The 16,835-nt window shown below is 43.2% G+C and overlaps 1 protein-coding gene across 4 annotated transcripts in view; it reads right to left on the bottom strand.

The window, feature by feature from the left end:
• LOC114590726 (cytochrome P450 2C20-like) overlaps window positions 1-16,835 on the bottom strand; it is a 37,159-nt gene that overhangs the window by 11,237 nt on the left and 9,087 nt on the right. For 2 of the 4 annotated variants that reach the window (XM_077924308.1, XM_077924305.1), the window contains 6 exons: window positions 15,246-15,406; window positions 14,402-14,578; window positions 13,777-13,918; window positions 12,179-12,366; window positions 11,760-11,901; window positions 8,971-10,382 (listed from right to left, as the gene is read on the bottom strand). In XM_077924308.1, the coding sequence (XP_077780434.1) occupies window positions 10,195-10,382; window positions 11,760-11,901; window positions 12,179-12,366; window positions 13,777-13,918; window positions 14,402-14,578; window positions 15,246-15,406 (998 nt within the window). In that variant the 3' untranslated portion in view covers window positions 8,971-10,194. Of the gene's footprint in view, window positions 1-499; window positions 650-1,335; window positions 1,499-4,344; window positions 4,567-8,970; window positions 10,383-11,759; window positions 11,902-12,178; window positions 12,367-13,776; window positions 13,919-14,401; window positions 14,579-15,245; window positions 15,407-16,835 lie in introns of those variants that run through there. The other 2 variants (XM_077924307.1, XM_077924306.1) reach the window with 2 other exon arrangements.

The following is a 16,835-nucleotide window of genomic DNA, read 5'->3' on the forward strand; positions in this document are numbered from 1 at the left end:
CACCACCGCCACCTACCCCATCCACAGTCCAAATAATCAAACCCCCCTTCATTTCTTTGCTGTAACATTCCACTTAATTAACTTATCTGATGCTGATTCTGCTAGCATTGCCTGCAACAGAGTTTCAGGTGGCCCACAAGGCCATGTTGACACTAAATAAAAATAAGCCCAACAACTTTCACTGAAACAATTTGCACACAGTGTGCACCCCTAAGAAGTGTAGGTAGATTCTCTCTCATAGGCATTACTGGATTAGTGGAAAATATTACGGTGGAAGTACAACACATGAGTTGGTGTTCACATGAGCGTGGAGAGAGTTGAAAGGACAAATGGGAAAAGCTTGCCTCTCTGCTGCCACTGAGCCTAACAGCCACATATTCTAACAATGTCAAAAGCTAACATACTATAAGTGCCCATTCCTATATTCAATTTAATAAATATCCTCTCCTTGCCCTGGGATAGTGCTTTATCAGTTTTATTTTTTAATGAGCTAGATTACCTTTTGTGGCTGCCAATGCTTCCACCAGACACACAGCCTCCTCCTGCACCCTCTCAGACATGGATCTCTTCCCCATTCCAAAGTCTCTCAGTGTCATAACCGTGAATCTGCGCAGCTCTCTCCATTCTATGTCACTAGAGTTAATTATCCCTGGGGGAAAAAAGGGGTGAAGGTCATTCTGTCAGTTCTTGACCCAACAGGAACCAGCAGGAAGTTTCTACATGAAAAGGTAGTTCTGGTGCTTTCCACCTTAAAATTATATCCCCATTTGTAGTTACAATCCGGCAACTAATTGTTGCTCCCAAGAGCCCAGTCCCTTGTTGTGTAAGGGATTTTTGTTTCTTTGGTTGCATAAATAGGTATGTCCAGTGCCACATAACAAAGTAAATAACGGATGGTAAGAGACATGGCATCACCCCCTTGCCTGCCTGTAGCCCACACTGTTAGCTGCAGTTGGGGTGGGAAGGTGAAATCAGGTCACCCATGTTCAGAATGACATTTTATTGGCACTGGAGAGAGGTAGCAACGTATCCTGTTGCTATTTTCAGTTTGCAGACTCAATAAATGGTTGATGTTTATTTATTTTCTTAAGTGATTGCATAAGGGACAGCTTCCCTGGATCAAAAAAAGCAGCTTCTTTGGGGGGAATTGATTTTCAAAAATGGTTCTTTGGAGAAGCAAGCCACAGAAAAAAATAATGCCTTGCTTGATAGTGTTTGTCTTTCTTTTCTTTCTTTCCTATACATGATGCTAATTATCATGCACATTTTGGGGGACTGCATTACAAATCAAAGTAGAGCTAAACTATACATAAAAAGTAAGAAGAAATAGCCTACCGTGGCCTTTGGTCACTCGATCAATGATGGGGCTGTTAATACGCCCACCAAACGCTTCAGCATGATCCACCAGAGCGTCTTTTACTACATCAAATCCACAAAGCACGACCATAGGTTTGGGTCCCATCCAGATTGTGAATATAGGGCCGTATTTCTCAACCAGCTGAAGGCACAAAGAAAGTGTTATTTAGGGCACCTGCAACTTGTTTTGTGCGGGGTTTTGCAGGCATATGCTGCAACATGTTGCTGATGCAGTAACTGCACATTAGTGGCAGAATTCAGCTTTATTAGTTGTTCCCCAATACTTCCTCAGTGTTATTACATTATTGCCATCTGGAGGGATAATGTCAAGATTCAGGGAATCCTATCCCTCCCCCCCAGTGGCAGCCAAAAAAGCAGATAAACAAGAAGAGGCCTTACCATGTAATTTATTCAGTATTCACACACAGAGAGAAAGGAATGTAGTCCCTATTAAATAATGGCATTACTCCAAGTAAATTCCAACCACCTCCATCTTTCTTATCCTACATCATCCCTGCGCCAGCTGATATGGGCTTTCTGCCTCTGAGCTTTTTGTTCTAGTACTCTCAATGCATGCCTAGTCCTGGGAGAGAGGGGCTCAGGAATGCTTTCCAAAGATTCTGAGTCTGTTGGCTGTCTCTCCCCCGGTGTTTCTTCTTCCTGCTGTTCCTCTCCCAATATTCCCCAGCATTTCCCCTCTGCAGTCTCTGAACTATGTCCTTCTGCAGACCACTGTTCTAAATCTATACTGTCCTCCTGTTCTCGGGAAGGTTCGGGGGGGGGGGGTGGCTCCTACCATTCCTCCTCAGTCCAGACCCTGACAGGTACATTTGTTTATTTCATAAAATTTACATCCATACATTGTATATACTGTGGTGCAACAAAAGCAACACGCACCTGAACATTTGGGCTATAACAAGCTATAGGATTTGAACAGGAAGCTATGGGATGTGCACTGAATGGAACAAAACAATGTGTCCACTTCAGAACTTTTGCAAGTACAAACAGTACTGGAAATCGGATTGTGTATGATGACTCCAATGTCATCATGAGTACAAATAAGCATGAATGCATAATAAAAAGGACACCTGGATGGCTCCTTAGAGAATGGGCTGCTAGAAGGCTGTTCCTAAATGAGGCGAAACCACATTTTGAACTGCCTCCATAAAAGAAAGAGAATCTTGTGAAATAAATCTTATGTTCAGCCCCACCAACTTCATCAGGTATTTGATTCACTTTGCAAGACAGGCACGTGAAGAAAAGAAATTTAGCTGCCCCTTTAACAGGTATGACACTGCAATAGGTATCACATCATACATTTCAGTATGATCAACCACTGCTTCATATCTCTAAAGCATAACCATATAATTATGCCCAGGCCAATCAATGAACACGGGGGCATGCTTCTTGACATGCTTCCTGGTTCGGCTTCAGCTTGTTATTTATCACATTTGGTTAAAGGTAAAGGTACCCCTGACCATTAGGTGCAGTAGCGGACAACTCTGGGGTTGCGGTGCTCATCTCGCTCTATACGCTGAGGGAGTGGTCGTTGGTCCACAGACAGCTTCCGGGTCATGTGGCCAGCATGACTAAGCCACTTCTGGCGAACCAGAGCAGCACACCGAAACGCCGTTTACCTTCTCACTGGAGCGGTACTTATTTATCTACTTGCACTGGTGTGCTTTCGAACTGCTAGGTGGGCAGGAGCTGGGACCGAACAACAGGAGCCCACCCCGTTGTGGGGATTCGAACCACCTACCTTCTGATCGGCAAACCCTAGGCTCAGTGGTTTAGACCACAGCGCCACCTGCGTCCCTCACATTTGGTTACAACTGCCTTAAGTGATCTTCTAACAATTATGAGGATTACAGTACAATACTGTTATGGATTACAGTACAATTATTTACTCCCATGTGACCTGCCAACCACAATCAGGGTTTTAAATTCTTTAAGAGTCTCCATGAGTAGTGGAGAGCTTTTCACATGTTATAGGTATCATGCAGTGGAAGGGACAGGGCTTGGCAATGTGCCTACACTACCCTTTGACTGGGTGTGTTTACACATACAGCCGAATACAGCTAGCCTGCAACTTAATGGTTTCAAAATTCCATGTTGGAAACCACCCTGTGATCCTCAGATGATGAGCAGTATAGAAATTTAATAAATAAATGAAATGAAATGAAGTACAAATCTAATGTATATTACTGCTGCTGCTGCTGTGCTTTTTCTAAATGAATATTGCTATTTCATTTAATGTTCTCTTCAGTTAGGTGCCTCCAAACTGTCATTATTATTGCAAGATAAAATCTTGGGTCTATGCAGTTAACATAATCCTAGTGCAACAAATCCACTTTTTAAAAAAATGGACTTAAAAAATGCTTGTTGGAAAGTAATGGGGAAATGTATTGAAAAGCATGTGGTGAATAAATAACTATAAGCAACCTGCAAGCTAACCAGAATGAATGAAGAATGAATGAATGCTCATTATCATAGAACTGGCCTGTAAGCAAATCAAAACAAATGTGATTTTGGGGGACTCCCATTTAAGGAAATGGGGGAAGATGTATACAAGTATAAGACGCCCCCAAATTTTTGACATTATTTTTTATGGTAACTTCTGTTTAAGCTTTGTGGAAGCAAATCAGAATGAATGCTGAATAAACCAATTGTCTGGAGGGATCTTAAGTTGATTCAGGGAAGCTCTAAAGAGCATGCAAAATAGACACATGCCAACAGTAAACAAAACCTAGTAAAATCAAGTAATAAACAATACAAATAAAAATAAGGAAAGAGAAAGGAAGCAGAAATCTGGGCCCCTTCAAAGCATGCCTTTATTATAAGGAAGAATGGAAAAGTATATAAGCAAGCCAGGGAACAATTAACCTTCTGTCCCTCCTCTACACATTGCTTCATTCCAGACAATGGTTGTTTATGCCGTGCCACAGGGACAAGGGAACAGAGAGAAACCGCAATGAGAAACGGCTTTACCTTTGAATAGTTTTTGTTCAGAGGCATGACATCTTTCTGCAGCAGGTTCCCCAGGAAGAACCAGGGAGTGGGGCCTGGAGGTAGCTGGCTTTTCTCCTTGTACATTTTTAAGGAATAGAAAATGAAGATGAAGAGAACCCAGAGAAGGAACAGAGCTCCTGTTACAGCCACTTCCATCTTCCTCTAAGGCTCTTCTTTTGGTCAAATATATCCAGGAAACTACTAAAGAAAGACAAGGCGAAAACACAGCTGCTTATTAGAGCCCCAGCCAAACCCCAACTCCAACTCCAACCTTCTCCAAATAATCTTAGTTCTTTTATTTCCAGTATGTGTTCCACTAGGAAAGGTGGGTTAATCATCAACATAAGCTCTAGACCTGGGCTGAAAATAGGTTAATTTCTATGTCTTCAACATCAAGGTTGGGTACAGAATTACATGTTACGGACAACAATGTACATTTTCTTTAACGCAGCCATGAAATAATATTATTAAACCATAATATCCATGTTCAAACACCACCATCTTCCCATCACGGACAACCTCACATTTTTATCCATCAATGGCCATCCTAATGCTGGTAAGGATGGTAGGCCAGACCCCTCGGTGAGTAGATTCCTAGTCAGATCTGAGCTGGCATCTCCTGATTTCAACCAGCATCTAGAAGTAATTGCTCTACTTCACAGCAAATAAATTCTGAATATGCCACCAAGTTTTGACTGAAATCAAGTGAGCCACACACCCACCCTGAAAGGAAATATATAACTCTCCACTGCCTTATCTACCTTTGTCAAATGTAGTGCAGCAAATCATACAAAGACTGAATAAATTGGGAGAGCTTTCATGGCCAATGAACAAGCCGACCTGAAAGTCACATTGAGCTTGCCAGTCTGGATGAGCAGGAAGTGTGTTACAACACAGATAGTGAAGCAATCACCCTTGTGAAAAGAAGCATTAATTTAGACTGCATGGTACAAATAACCGATGTGCAATCGATATCTGCTATTGAAAACATTGTCAATATTTGGTGCGTTCATCCTTCATTTTCAGTCACGTTCAGTCACAAGTTTCTTACCTGATGCATCCTCTAGTTTGGACATAGGATATGGATGAAGGAAACAGAATATTTTTGTAGTAAGTTAATATATTTGAGAAATACTTATTGTCATGCCTGCCTCTAGAACATTTTCATATCAATTAAAAATTAGGGCTAAGCTTTCTTTGTGGAAAAACTCCTGAGTAATCTTATTGTGTGTTATGTTGCTATCTCAACAAAACATGTAACCAAACTTAGCAAAACGCTATGGTCCAACACACAGCCCTAGGGTCACATGTAGCCCTCAAGGTCCTTTTTGGTGGCCTTTGGCAACATTTGATGCCCCCTCCCCCAGCGCTCAAATTCCTTCCCAAAGTCAGGTAAGCAAGGCCCTGGGCTTTAGGAAGGAGGCATGAAGGCTGGCTCTGACAGGGTCCCAGAGTCCTCCTGTCTCCATCACAAAGCCTAGTTAGTGCTTTCCAGCTTTGAAAAGGAAGTGAGGGGGCTCTAGAATGCTGCCAGAGCCTCACGCCTTGTCCTTCCCAAAGCCTAGCACCAGGCTTAGGCAGCATGAAGTTTGGTGGGGGTTGTCAAATTTTGGGCTCACTCGCGCCTGCTGTGCAGCATGGCAATGAGTGACCCATAGGTGCTGTGTTGAAGTAATCTAGCAGCCCACTTGCAATCAAAATTTGGACCACCCTGAAATAGAACAACATCATCCATGAACAACAGATGGGTAGGGGAAGAACTTTTCTCTTGCTGTGAAATTTAAATCAAATTGAAATTTAATCCAAGCCAGAGGAAGCAGAAGAAAGTTCAACATTCCTCTCCTTCAAGGGGTCTTCCCCTCAAAGGTATTCAAATTCAGCTGCAGAAAAGTTTTTATTGGCATCTATAGCATTAAGTAACAGGTAGAAATGTGCTCTGTTAGTTCTTCCATGCCTGCAGTGAGAAACCCTTTCAAGTAATTCAAACTTCATTAGGCACATCTTTTCATGCATTGTTTCGGCGAATGGAGGTGAGGGAGACAAGAAGCATATTTTGAGCAAAAAGCCCAAAAGGCGACTTCCTTCTCTCCACATTCTTCTGCTGCTACCCCACCCCTGACCCTAAGCAAGTAAACATGCTGATCTGGGCATCTTCTATATTATTATCTCTCACATTCTTGGTAGCTAAGCACAAGTCCTTGTGGCAACCCAGTTGTGTAAGAATAATCAGTCAAGAGAATAGACATATTCCTTTTGAGGGTGGGCGATAGCATTAAAAGTAATTTTTAAAGGCAGGAAGTAAAGACAGAAAGTACAGCATTTTACTTTTAAAAAAAATGAATTGGAACAGTTGTGTGGCATGACAACATGACCCAGAGACAAAAGCACAATTCTAAAAAGCCTATGATGACAAGAAAATATATCAAGATAGACAGTCCTTACAGACCCTCCAAGTTTCCCTATTTTCCAGGGAGAGTCTTTAGGATGTCCCTATTTTCATCAGAGAAAAGTTGGGGGGTATGGAGTTATGCAGCCCCTGGGTCATGGAGATGTAACTTTACAATCTTTAGAAGGTATCTGAAAGCAGACTTGTATAGTTTTATTATGTTTTTATATGTGTTGGAAGCCTCTCAGAGTGCAGATACTTGTCCAGGATGGGACACGGTTGCTCCACATAAAAGATTTCCTCCTTGCAAGAATGCTTAAAGCTCATGTGTAGATATGTGTGGATTTCTTGAGACACGTGTACCAATTAACAAATTTTGAGCTGAAGTGTGAGTGTGAGGGACTGGAAGAGCTAGTTTAATGGCACTTATTTATCTCCTAGAACAGGCATAGGCAAACTCGGCCCTCCAGATTTTTTGGAACTACAACTCCCTTCATCCCTCACCACTGGTCCTCTTAACTAGGGATGATGGGAGTTGTAGTCCCAAAACACTGGGGGGCCACGTTTGCCTATGCCTGTCCTATAACCACCAGATTTCTCCCAACGCCCCAATCCCACCCACACATAGGCCACCAACTCCAATCGGACCTGGGCCCATCAGGTCACCTGCAGAAAAAGGCATGAAGGCATTTATTTTCTATTTTTGGAATTGACCCTTCTCCTCCAAGAAATGACCGGGTTAAACTTTTTTGGAGTCTCCCAATGGTGAGAGTCAAAGTGCAAAGTTGTGAGCAGCTCCCTTCAGGGAGAAGATGAAGATTACAGTACACATAAATATAATAGGAAACAGCTTTCTTTCATAAAGAAAGAAATCACTGTCTCTTTTGTCAGAAAGTGATTTCTAAAACTGGTTCTCTAGCATAAAAACAAGTCGTTGCACAACATTCTGAAAAATCACCATGAATGGGGTTGAAGTGGAGAATCACCATATATTGTATCCACACTGTCTGGGACTTTGGGAGATCAAGGCCATTCAGGTGATGATAAGTCTTCCAATTTCCCTCTCTGTAGTAATCTGATCGATCCATGTGTGAAACACACCTGGGGGATAATGTAACCCTGGAATTCTGTACAGCACATTGTGTCCTGTGGTAAGCTCTCAAGGCTCTCTTCTTCATATTGTTGAACCTCATGGACAACAGCATTGGTACAGGGCATCCTCACCCTATCTTCCATGCCAGGGACATGGTTGGCACCTCCCACCTCTTCGATCTACTGTTGAACTTTTGTTGTAATAAAAAACAACATTGAGAGCTCTTTTTCCAGATTTCTGAAACCACTACACATCTGACACAGTGAAAACCTTCAACATTCTCCAGCCGGAAGGAAAATGAAAACTCTTACTGACAGGAGCCCATCTTTTAACACTTCGATTTTGGCTTTTTAGTTTAGGAAAATATTTAACTGGAAGGCATCCTTTTTTTTTAATGATATTTATTAAAGTTTAACTATTACAGAAAAGAAAAGAAAAAGCAAACAATAAAGAAATTACAATACTTCAAAAATAAAAAAATAAAAAATACAATAAAAGAACAATACAGCAGATCAGTAAAAAGAGAAAAAACAAAAACATTTTAAAAAGAAAAAAGAACAGATCCGATATTTGCATATCTTTATCTCTCATTTACTTATTTCCTCGACTTCCTCACACCTCCCTTTTTTGTATTCTAATTCAATTAGCTGTTTCAGCAAATCCTTTCCCTCTTTCTCAAATTTTGTTCTATAATTTATCTTAACACAGTTTACCCTTAAATAACTGGAAGGCATCCTTATGGGAGTTTTAAAAACTTGGTGTGGCATGTAGAACAGAGTGGAAACTTTATGCACTCCCCTCATAAAGTTTTTTTATTGACTGATTGAAATTATATTCCCACTCTTCTTTGCCATCTGTATGGTAGGATGCTCATATCTCTGTTATTTCCAAACCTGGTAAAGACCAAGCCAGCTGGGCAAATTATAAGCTAATTCTGTAATTAATGTAGATACCAAGGTACTAACAATATTTCTTGCCTGTAATAGTAATTCAGTCTGCAATATTAACATTAGAACACCAAAATCAGTTGGACTTTTCCTCCCCAAGGCTGCTTTAAGCAATAAAAGAATCAACACAGCTGCATTTTCTTTTCTCTTGATGCTAAAAAAAGTATCTGAAATATATATATATTTCTGAAGGCAATTTATTTTTGGTAGACTGAAAAATGGATTTCTTCACGAATTTACAGATTGGATTAGAATTTAATTTCAATCTTTAAAATTTCTTAATCCCCCCAAAGAAACGGATATTATTGCATGTTTTTGCTGCATGTAGAAATGTAATAATAATAATAATAATAACTACTGCTTTATTTTTTAGTTTTTCAGGCAAAACTAAATTTATTATTTTCCTAAAGATACCTTCTGTAAAACAAAAACAAAATATATTGACATAGTATTTCATTTAGTTAGGCTCCTTATTATATTTCAAAATTACTGTCATAGCCTTAATTCGGGTAATTTACTGTTTTGAGTCCCATGGACTGCAAGAAGATCAAACCTATCCATTCTGAAGGAAATCAGCCCTGAGTGCTCACTGGAAGGACAGGTCGTGAAGCTGAGGCTCCAATACTTTGGCCACCTCATGAGAAGAGAAGACTCCCTGGAAAAGACCCTGATGTTGGGAGAGATTGAGGGCACAAGGAGAAGGGGACGACAGAGGGTGAGATGGTTGGACAGTGTTCTCGAAGCTACCAGCATGAGTTTGACCAAACTGCAGGAGGCAGTGGATGACAGGAGTGCCTGGCGTGCTCTGGTCCATGGGGTCACAAAGAGTTGGACACGACTAAACAACAAACTGTTTTGCAGTATCTGCTTCACACACACTTGTAAAGGTATTATCACTTGACATTCCATTCATTTTTGGAGCCTTGTTTTACTTCTGTTCTGTTTACTGTGAATAATTGGCATTGAATAATGGGCAATGTGTGGCATTGAAAAGTGAGGATAGCAAACACATTATCACCCATGCAACCTGCTAGCAACTACTAGCTGGGATGATGGGAGCTGATGTCTGAGAATATCGGGATTAGCCTGTTCAATTTCTGCCTTGTCCAGGGGTGCTAACTTTAATAAAATATGGGGGGGGGGTGTAAGTCCTGCCCTGCATAATTGATCGCAAGATGCGGCATATGCACCCCATTTGAATGGTAATATCTATCAACTTGGAGGGCAGCCTCCTCAAATATTTTACTGGGGGGCGGCTCCTATGGCCTGTTCCACCTAAGCTTGGAATATTTGGTTTTCCTCAGTACTGTTGGATTCAAATCTCTCAGTGCTTCCATTCTACTTACTACAAATAGTTTTGGAGGCACTGACTTGATCCCTTCTGCTTAGTTTACCTCACTGGATCACTTAGAACGTCTAATGGCTTGCATTTGTACGCATGCGCTCTTCATTTTGTACTGCATATGAAAAGATGCTACGTCCATTTCTTTGAAATCTCCCACCAGCTGGAAGGTGAAGTTCTGGAGCAGAACAGCGAAGAACAGGAACAGTTCCATCCGAGCCAGGGCTTCCCCTGGGCATGCCCGTTTTCCTGGCAGAGACAAAGAAGGCAGAGCCAATCAATAACCAAAGACCAAGATAGTGCACAGCAAATGCTAGAGTTTAAGAGGTTTTTTAAAAAACCAAAAACCAAAGCAAGCATAACAAGGGCAGCAATAGGGCCAATTCTCAGTTGGTGTCTACAGCTCTCTGCTTGCACACTGTTATGTACATGAAAGGTCAAGGTGGTTCAGCAAGTAGGTTTTTGAACTGTTGGTCTCCAGTTTGTTTTGCTTCTCTGACTCGTGGGTGGCATTTCATTGCAGACATGTTATGTAGCATCAAAGTACAGCAGGATTTGGAAGACCTGCTTGATGCTAATCTGGAATAGGCATGTTTTAAAAGCTAATTAAGCCAGACCAACATTCTTTTTCAGGTAATAGCCTGGAGGTAATGAGTCATTGGGATTCGGGTGGCGCTGTGGGTTAAACCACAGAGCCTAGGACTTGCCGATCAAAAGGTCGGCATTTCGAATCCCCGCGATGGGGTGAGCTCCCGTTGCTCGGTCCCTGCTCCTGCCAACCTAGCAGTTTGAAAGCACAAAGTGCAAGTAGATAAATAGGTACCTCTCTGGCGGGAAGGTAAACAGCGTTTCCATGCGCTGCTCCAGTTCACCAGAAGCAGCTTAGTCATGCTGGCCACATGACCCGGAAGCTGTAAGCAGGCAAGATGAGAGCCACAATCCCAGAGTCGGCCATGACTGGACCTAATGGTCAGGGGTCCCTTTACCTTTTAATGAGTCATTAGGGCAACAGAAGATCCAAAGAACTCAGTGTAAGACAGCAAACGTGTGGGACTTCTTCATACAGATAAATCCAAGAACTTAGACAACATGTGACCTATTTCTGGGGTCTGTGTGTGTGAAATTGCTCTCATTTGAAAAGCAGAACCAAATCAGTTTTATGCAAATCTGTGTGAGTTTGTGTGTAGAAACCCTTGCTCAATGGCTCCACATATGCATATTAGTTCCAAAGCAAATATTAGGTAAACAGGAGAAATACCCTTGCCCTTCATTCCATCACTCCAATTCCAGCATTTATTTATCTCCTAGAACAGCAAACTTTTTCACTGTCCCTCAGACCTTGTGGGGAGCAGGACTATATCGGGGGAGGGGGGGATGAACGAATTCCTATGCCTCACAAATAACCCAGAGATGCATTTTAAATAAAAGGACACATTCTACTCATGTAAAAAATGCTGATGCCCGGACCATCTGTGGGCCGGATTTAGAAGGTGATTGGGCCAGATCGGGCCCCCGGGCCTTAGTTTGCCTACCCATGTCCTAAAACCATCAGTTTTCTCCCAGCGTCCCACTCCTACTCACACACCGGCCACCAGCCCCAACCCCACAACATGCGAATCAAGTCACCTGCAGAAAAAGGCATGAAGGCATTTCTTTTCCGGAACTGACCCTTCTCATCCAAGAAATGTCCAGGGTTAAACTTTTCTGGAGTCTCCCACTGGAGAGGGTCATAGTGCACAGTTGTGAGCATTGGAACCACAGTGGTGGACTTCAGGGAGAAGATAGACATTGCATTATTTGTTTTGGTTTCACAGTCATATAAGAAAGGACATTCTTTTCAGAAAGACAGTGATTGCTGAAGCAGTCTGTCTCACATAATTGCATAGCATTCTGAAAAATCACAGAAATGGAGTAGGTGGGTGGAACTTACTACGACTTGTCTCCACACTGCCTGGAACTATGGCAGATCAAGGCCCTTCATGTGATGCTAAATCCCTCCCTTTTCCTCCCCATAGTAAACTGATCATTCCATGCATGAATCATACCTGTGGGATGATGTAGCCCCGGAACTCTGTACGACACGTTGTTGCACGTGGGAAGCCCTCAAGGCTCCCTTTTTCAAATCGTTGAGTCTCATGGATAACGGCATTTGTGAAGGGCATCCTCACCCAATCGTCCATGCCAGGGATGCGGTTGGCACCTACCACCTCATCAATCTCCTGTTGAACTTTTGCTGCAATGGAAAGCATTCAGAAAATGTACTTCCAGAACTCTGGAGCTGCTTTTCATCTGACGCAGTACTATTTTCTCAAGCAATTTCTCTTCCAAAATGCAGGGAGCATCATCTGAATATTTGTGAATTACCGTATTTTTCGCACGATTGGACGCACCGGACCATAGGACGCACCTAGTTTTTTGGGGGGGAAATAAAGGGGGGGAAATTTCCCTTTATTTCCCCCCCAAAAGCAGGTCAGGGAAACCGAACCAGGTCGAGGAACAGTGGGATAGTGGCGCTGCGCCTCCCTGCTGTCCCCCGAGCTTGTGGGGCTGGCTGATGTCTGCCTGGCGCGTGGGGCACTCTGCTTCAGTGGGCCCCACCTGCCAGGCAGCAGGCTGCTATCCGCAGCGTGGAGAGCCCTGTGGGGAACTCCTGCAAGGCTCCGCACGCTGCGGATGTCTGCCCGGCACGAGGGGTGCTCTGCTTCAGGGCGCCCCTCGCGCCGAGCGGCAGACTGCTATCCGCAGCGTGGGGAGCTCTGTGGGGAACTCCTGCAAAGCTCCGCACGCTGCGGATGTCTGCCCGGCGCGAGGGGTGCTCTGCTTCAGGGCGCCCTTCGCGCCGGGCGGCAGGCTGCTATCTGCAGCGTGGGGAGCCCTGCGGGGAACTCCTGCAAGGCTCCCCATGCTGCGGATGTGTTCCCGAAGCACCGGGCGCTCTGCTTTCAGGGCGCCTGACGCTCCGGGAAGCCGGCTGCTATCCACAGCCTAGACACAGCTAGCAGAGCGCTAATCCCGAAGCTTGGGGCGTGCGGAGCTCCGCACGCCCCAAGCTTCGGGATTAATGCAGCGCTCCGCTAGCCGTGGGAGAGCTGGGTCTCCCACGGCTAGCGGATAGCTTCCTGAAGCCTGGAGTGCGAGAGGGGTCGGTGCGCCCTATGGTGCGAAAAATACGGTATTCATATGATTTATGCTGTACTGTATTTGTGATTTTCTACTATGTTCTATCATGCCATTATTAATAATTGTTTGTAAGTCACTTAGGGATTCATCTGAGTGGAAAGGAGCATGAAAATATAAAAAATTGTATGTCAAATCATCTTTCTCTTCTTAGAAACTAAGGCTAAAGTTAACCCCCATTCAAACCTCCTCGTCTGACATCTTTAGAGGTGTAGAAATACTTTTTTGTTCTGCAATGATCTTTATGAGTAAGTCTTACTGCCTCTGAACAGCTTTGCTGTTTTTTTTATCATGCAACTTCCAATTGTTCATTGATATTTTCTTTACATGTTTTTTACCATAACACTATTACTATATTAGTGAAATAGTGCATATTTTGCTGTTTTGTTGAATTTACTGCAAGTGACCTTTGAAAAATTTTGTGTTGGATAGCAGAGCAAATCAGATCTTTTGGCCATTTAAGTACCTTGAATGTGTGGAAATTTAGCCATCACCAGGAGGCTGAAGACTAAGGCAGTGCTTGAGTTTGTTGACCCAGCAATAAAGAGTCCAAACACGCACTGGACAAGCTCTTCGGTGCTGTAGATATTCTCAGGATTGGTTTGTTTCTGTAAACAAGGCAGAAGGGAAAGGAGGGTGGAGAAATTGAAACATCTCATCCTATTCCACACAATAACCTTGGTGGTCTGGTCTGTCATGACCTTGTCTTCTCAAGGCTATAAATGGAATGAACTGTGTTAACTTCTAACACAAGATGTACATGGCTTATTGCAATATAAAGATATTGTTGAATATAAAGACACCATTGAGAACCAGCGTGGTGGGGGAGGGGGATTTCAGGCCACAATCTCATGTATGATTTCATTTTGGTCAGCTGCATTTCTGCTGCCTGGGTTGATGTCTCAATATACTGGAGGACAGATGTTTCCATCTGAGATTAGTTTGGAGATGGACTTTAGCAGCCACCAAAGCCAAGAGAGGGACAATGGTTCAGAATGTGGGAGTGCAACAACAATGAGGGACAGTTTCAAATTAACTACAAATGAAGGCATCTCAGAAATGTAGGGAAAGAAAGGTGTGGATCTCCCTACCTTCTCTGACCTGATAAGGAAGCAATCAATATAGTCACGGAGATTCTGAGGATCCAGTGTCCTCCTGTGGGACTCCACCCTCTCACGAATGAAGGCCTTCATTTTTGCACAGTCTGCTAATATCTTCTTGTGCTGTCCAGGTAGGTAAGCCATTATTCCTGGGAGTAAATTATAAATCTGGAACAGAAGCAATGGGGAAATGAGGAAATAAGATAAACTGCAATCATAAATGAGATAAATGAGAAATGAGATAAACTGTATTTGCCTCTCTCTCATTCAGAGGCTATTAAATTAATGTGGCTTTTGGAACTTCTCTGCTACTGCTGCTGTTGCTGCTTCTTCTGCTACTAGTAGTAATAGTAGTCATGTCCAACAAGCACACACAGAGACTTTTCAAGTTTCAGCTTCCTGCTGTGAGAGCTCTGCCACTCTTGTATCCAGAAATGAGTCATCAGGTCACTTATCTCACTCCAGTGGAAAAATAGGAGCCTTCTCTGATGCTTTTGTCAGAGTGCAACGTTTTTCCTTTAGGTTACAGCATTCAAACATGGCATTTTATCTAAACTTACAACTTTAACAAAAATGTGATGATATTTTTGGCATTATTTGCATAAAGACATGCCACTGGGGTGAAGAACTGATTTGGATTGCAGTTTGTTATGTGGGAGAAAGACCTGTAACAGATCACACTGAGAGGAATTGAACCACATTTTACATCCCTACTGGTGACATAAGTAAATTTGAGGAAGCATGCCTGTTTGAGTGCAGAAATAGTTATCAGCAGAAAGAAACACAGAGATGGAAGAAAGACCCCCAGGTTCAGCATGCAGAAGGAACAACATGCCTGCATTGATAAAGTACGGAGGTAGCCCATGAAGTCCTGCACAATACGCAGGTTCTCCAGCAGCACCGGATCTTTGTAGTCAAACCGATTCCCAAAAACAACTGAAGAGAGGACATTTGAAACAGCACATGTGATGCTTCTTCTTGGGTCAAAGGCCTGCCCTGCAAGAAAAACAAGACATGGTGAGTGGGGCTTGGCAAGTTGGTAGTAGTAGTAGTAGTAGTAGTAGTAGTAGTAGCAGTAAGGTAAAGGTAAAGGGACCCCTGACCATTAGGTCCAGTCGTGGCCAACTCTGGGGTTGCGGCACTCATCTCGCTTTATTGGCCAAGGGAGCCGGCGACAAGCTTCCGGGTCATGTGGCCAGCATGACTAAGCCGCTTCTGGCGAACCACAGCAGCACACGGAAACGCCGTTTACCTTCCCGCCAGAGCGGTACCTATTTACCTACTTGCACTTTGAGGTGCTTTCGAACCGTTTGGTTGGCAGGAGCAGGGACCGAGCAACGGGAGCTCACCCTGTCTCGGGGATTCGAACCGCCAACCTTCTGATCGGCAAGTCCTAGGCTCTGTGGTTTAACGCACAGCACCACCCGCTAATATTATTATTACTACTAGTAATAATAATAATTATTATTACTACTACTACTAGTAGTAGTAGTAGTAGTAGTAATAATAATAATAATAATAATAATAATAATATACTCCTTCCATCTGACTGGGTTGTCCCAGCCACTCTGAGGCGCTTTTTTTGCCTTTATGGCAAAACTGATATATTTTCCTTTTGATATCTCTCTGGAATTTAAGGGACATAGGTGGCACTGTGGTCTAAACCACAGAGCCTAGGGCTTGCTGATCAGAAGGTTCGCGGTTTGAATCCCAGCAATGGGGTGAGCTCCCGTTGCTCGGTATGACGTTAACATATGAGAGTGCTGGAGGTGAAATAGTTAAACAGGTTACCTAATCAGAACCCAGGGGGGTGGAGTCAGAGGGACTATAAAATCAGCTCTGGGAGAGGCGAAGGGGGAGTTCGATGGGAGTTGGGTGGCTGGTTGGAGTGAGAGTGAATTGGGATAGAGTCTGTAGGTAGGTTGAGTTAGTGTATAATAATAATAATAATAATAATAATAATAATAATAATAATAATAATTTTTTATTTATACCCCGCCCTCCCCAGCCAAGGCCGGGCTCAGAGCGGCTTACAAGCAATAATAAAACAAGATGAATGATTGCAACTTAAAAACAAAAATAAAATACAACATTAAAATAATGGAACATTAAAATATTAAAATGTAGCCTCATTGCAGGAGGAGAAGGAAAAGAAAAGAGAAAGAGAGGGAGGGAGGGAATCAAATTGGCTCCAAGCCAAAGGCCAGGCGGAACAACTCTGTCTTACAGGCCTTGCGGAAAGAAATCAGATCCTGCAGGGCTCTGGTCTCATGAGGCAGAGCGTTCCACCAGGCCGGAGCCAGTGTTGAAAAGGCCCTGGCTCTGGTTGAAGCCAATCTAACTTCCTTAGGGCCTGGGACCACTAGGGTGTTGTTATTTATGGACCTTGAGGCTCTCCATGGGGCATACCAGGAGAGGCGGTCCC

The sequence above is a fragment of the Podarcis muralis genome, chromosome 2 (genome assembly GCF_964188315.1).
Source record: "Podarcis muralis chromosome 2, rPodMur119.hap1.1, whole genome shotgun sequence".
Classification (NCBI taxonomy): domain Eukaryota; kingdom Metazoa; phylum Chordata; class Lepidosauria; order Squamata; family Lacertidae; genus Podarcis; species Podarcis muralis.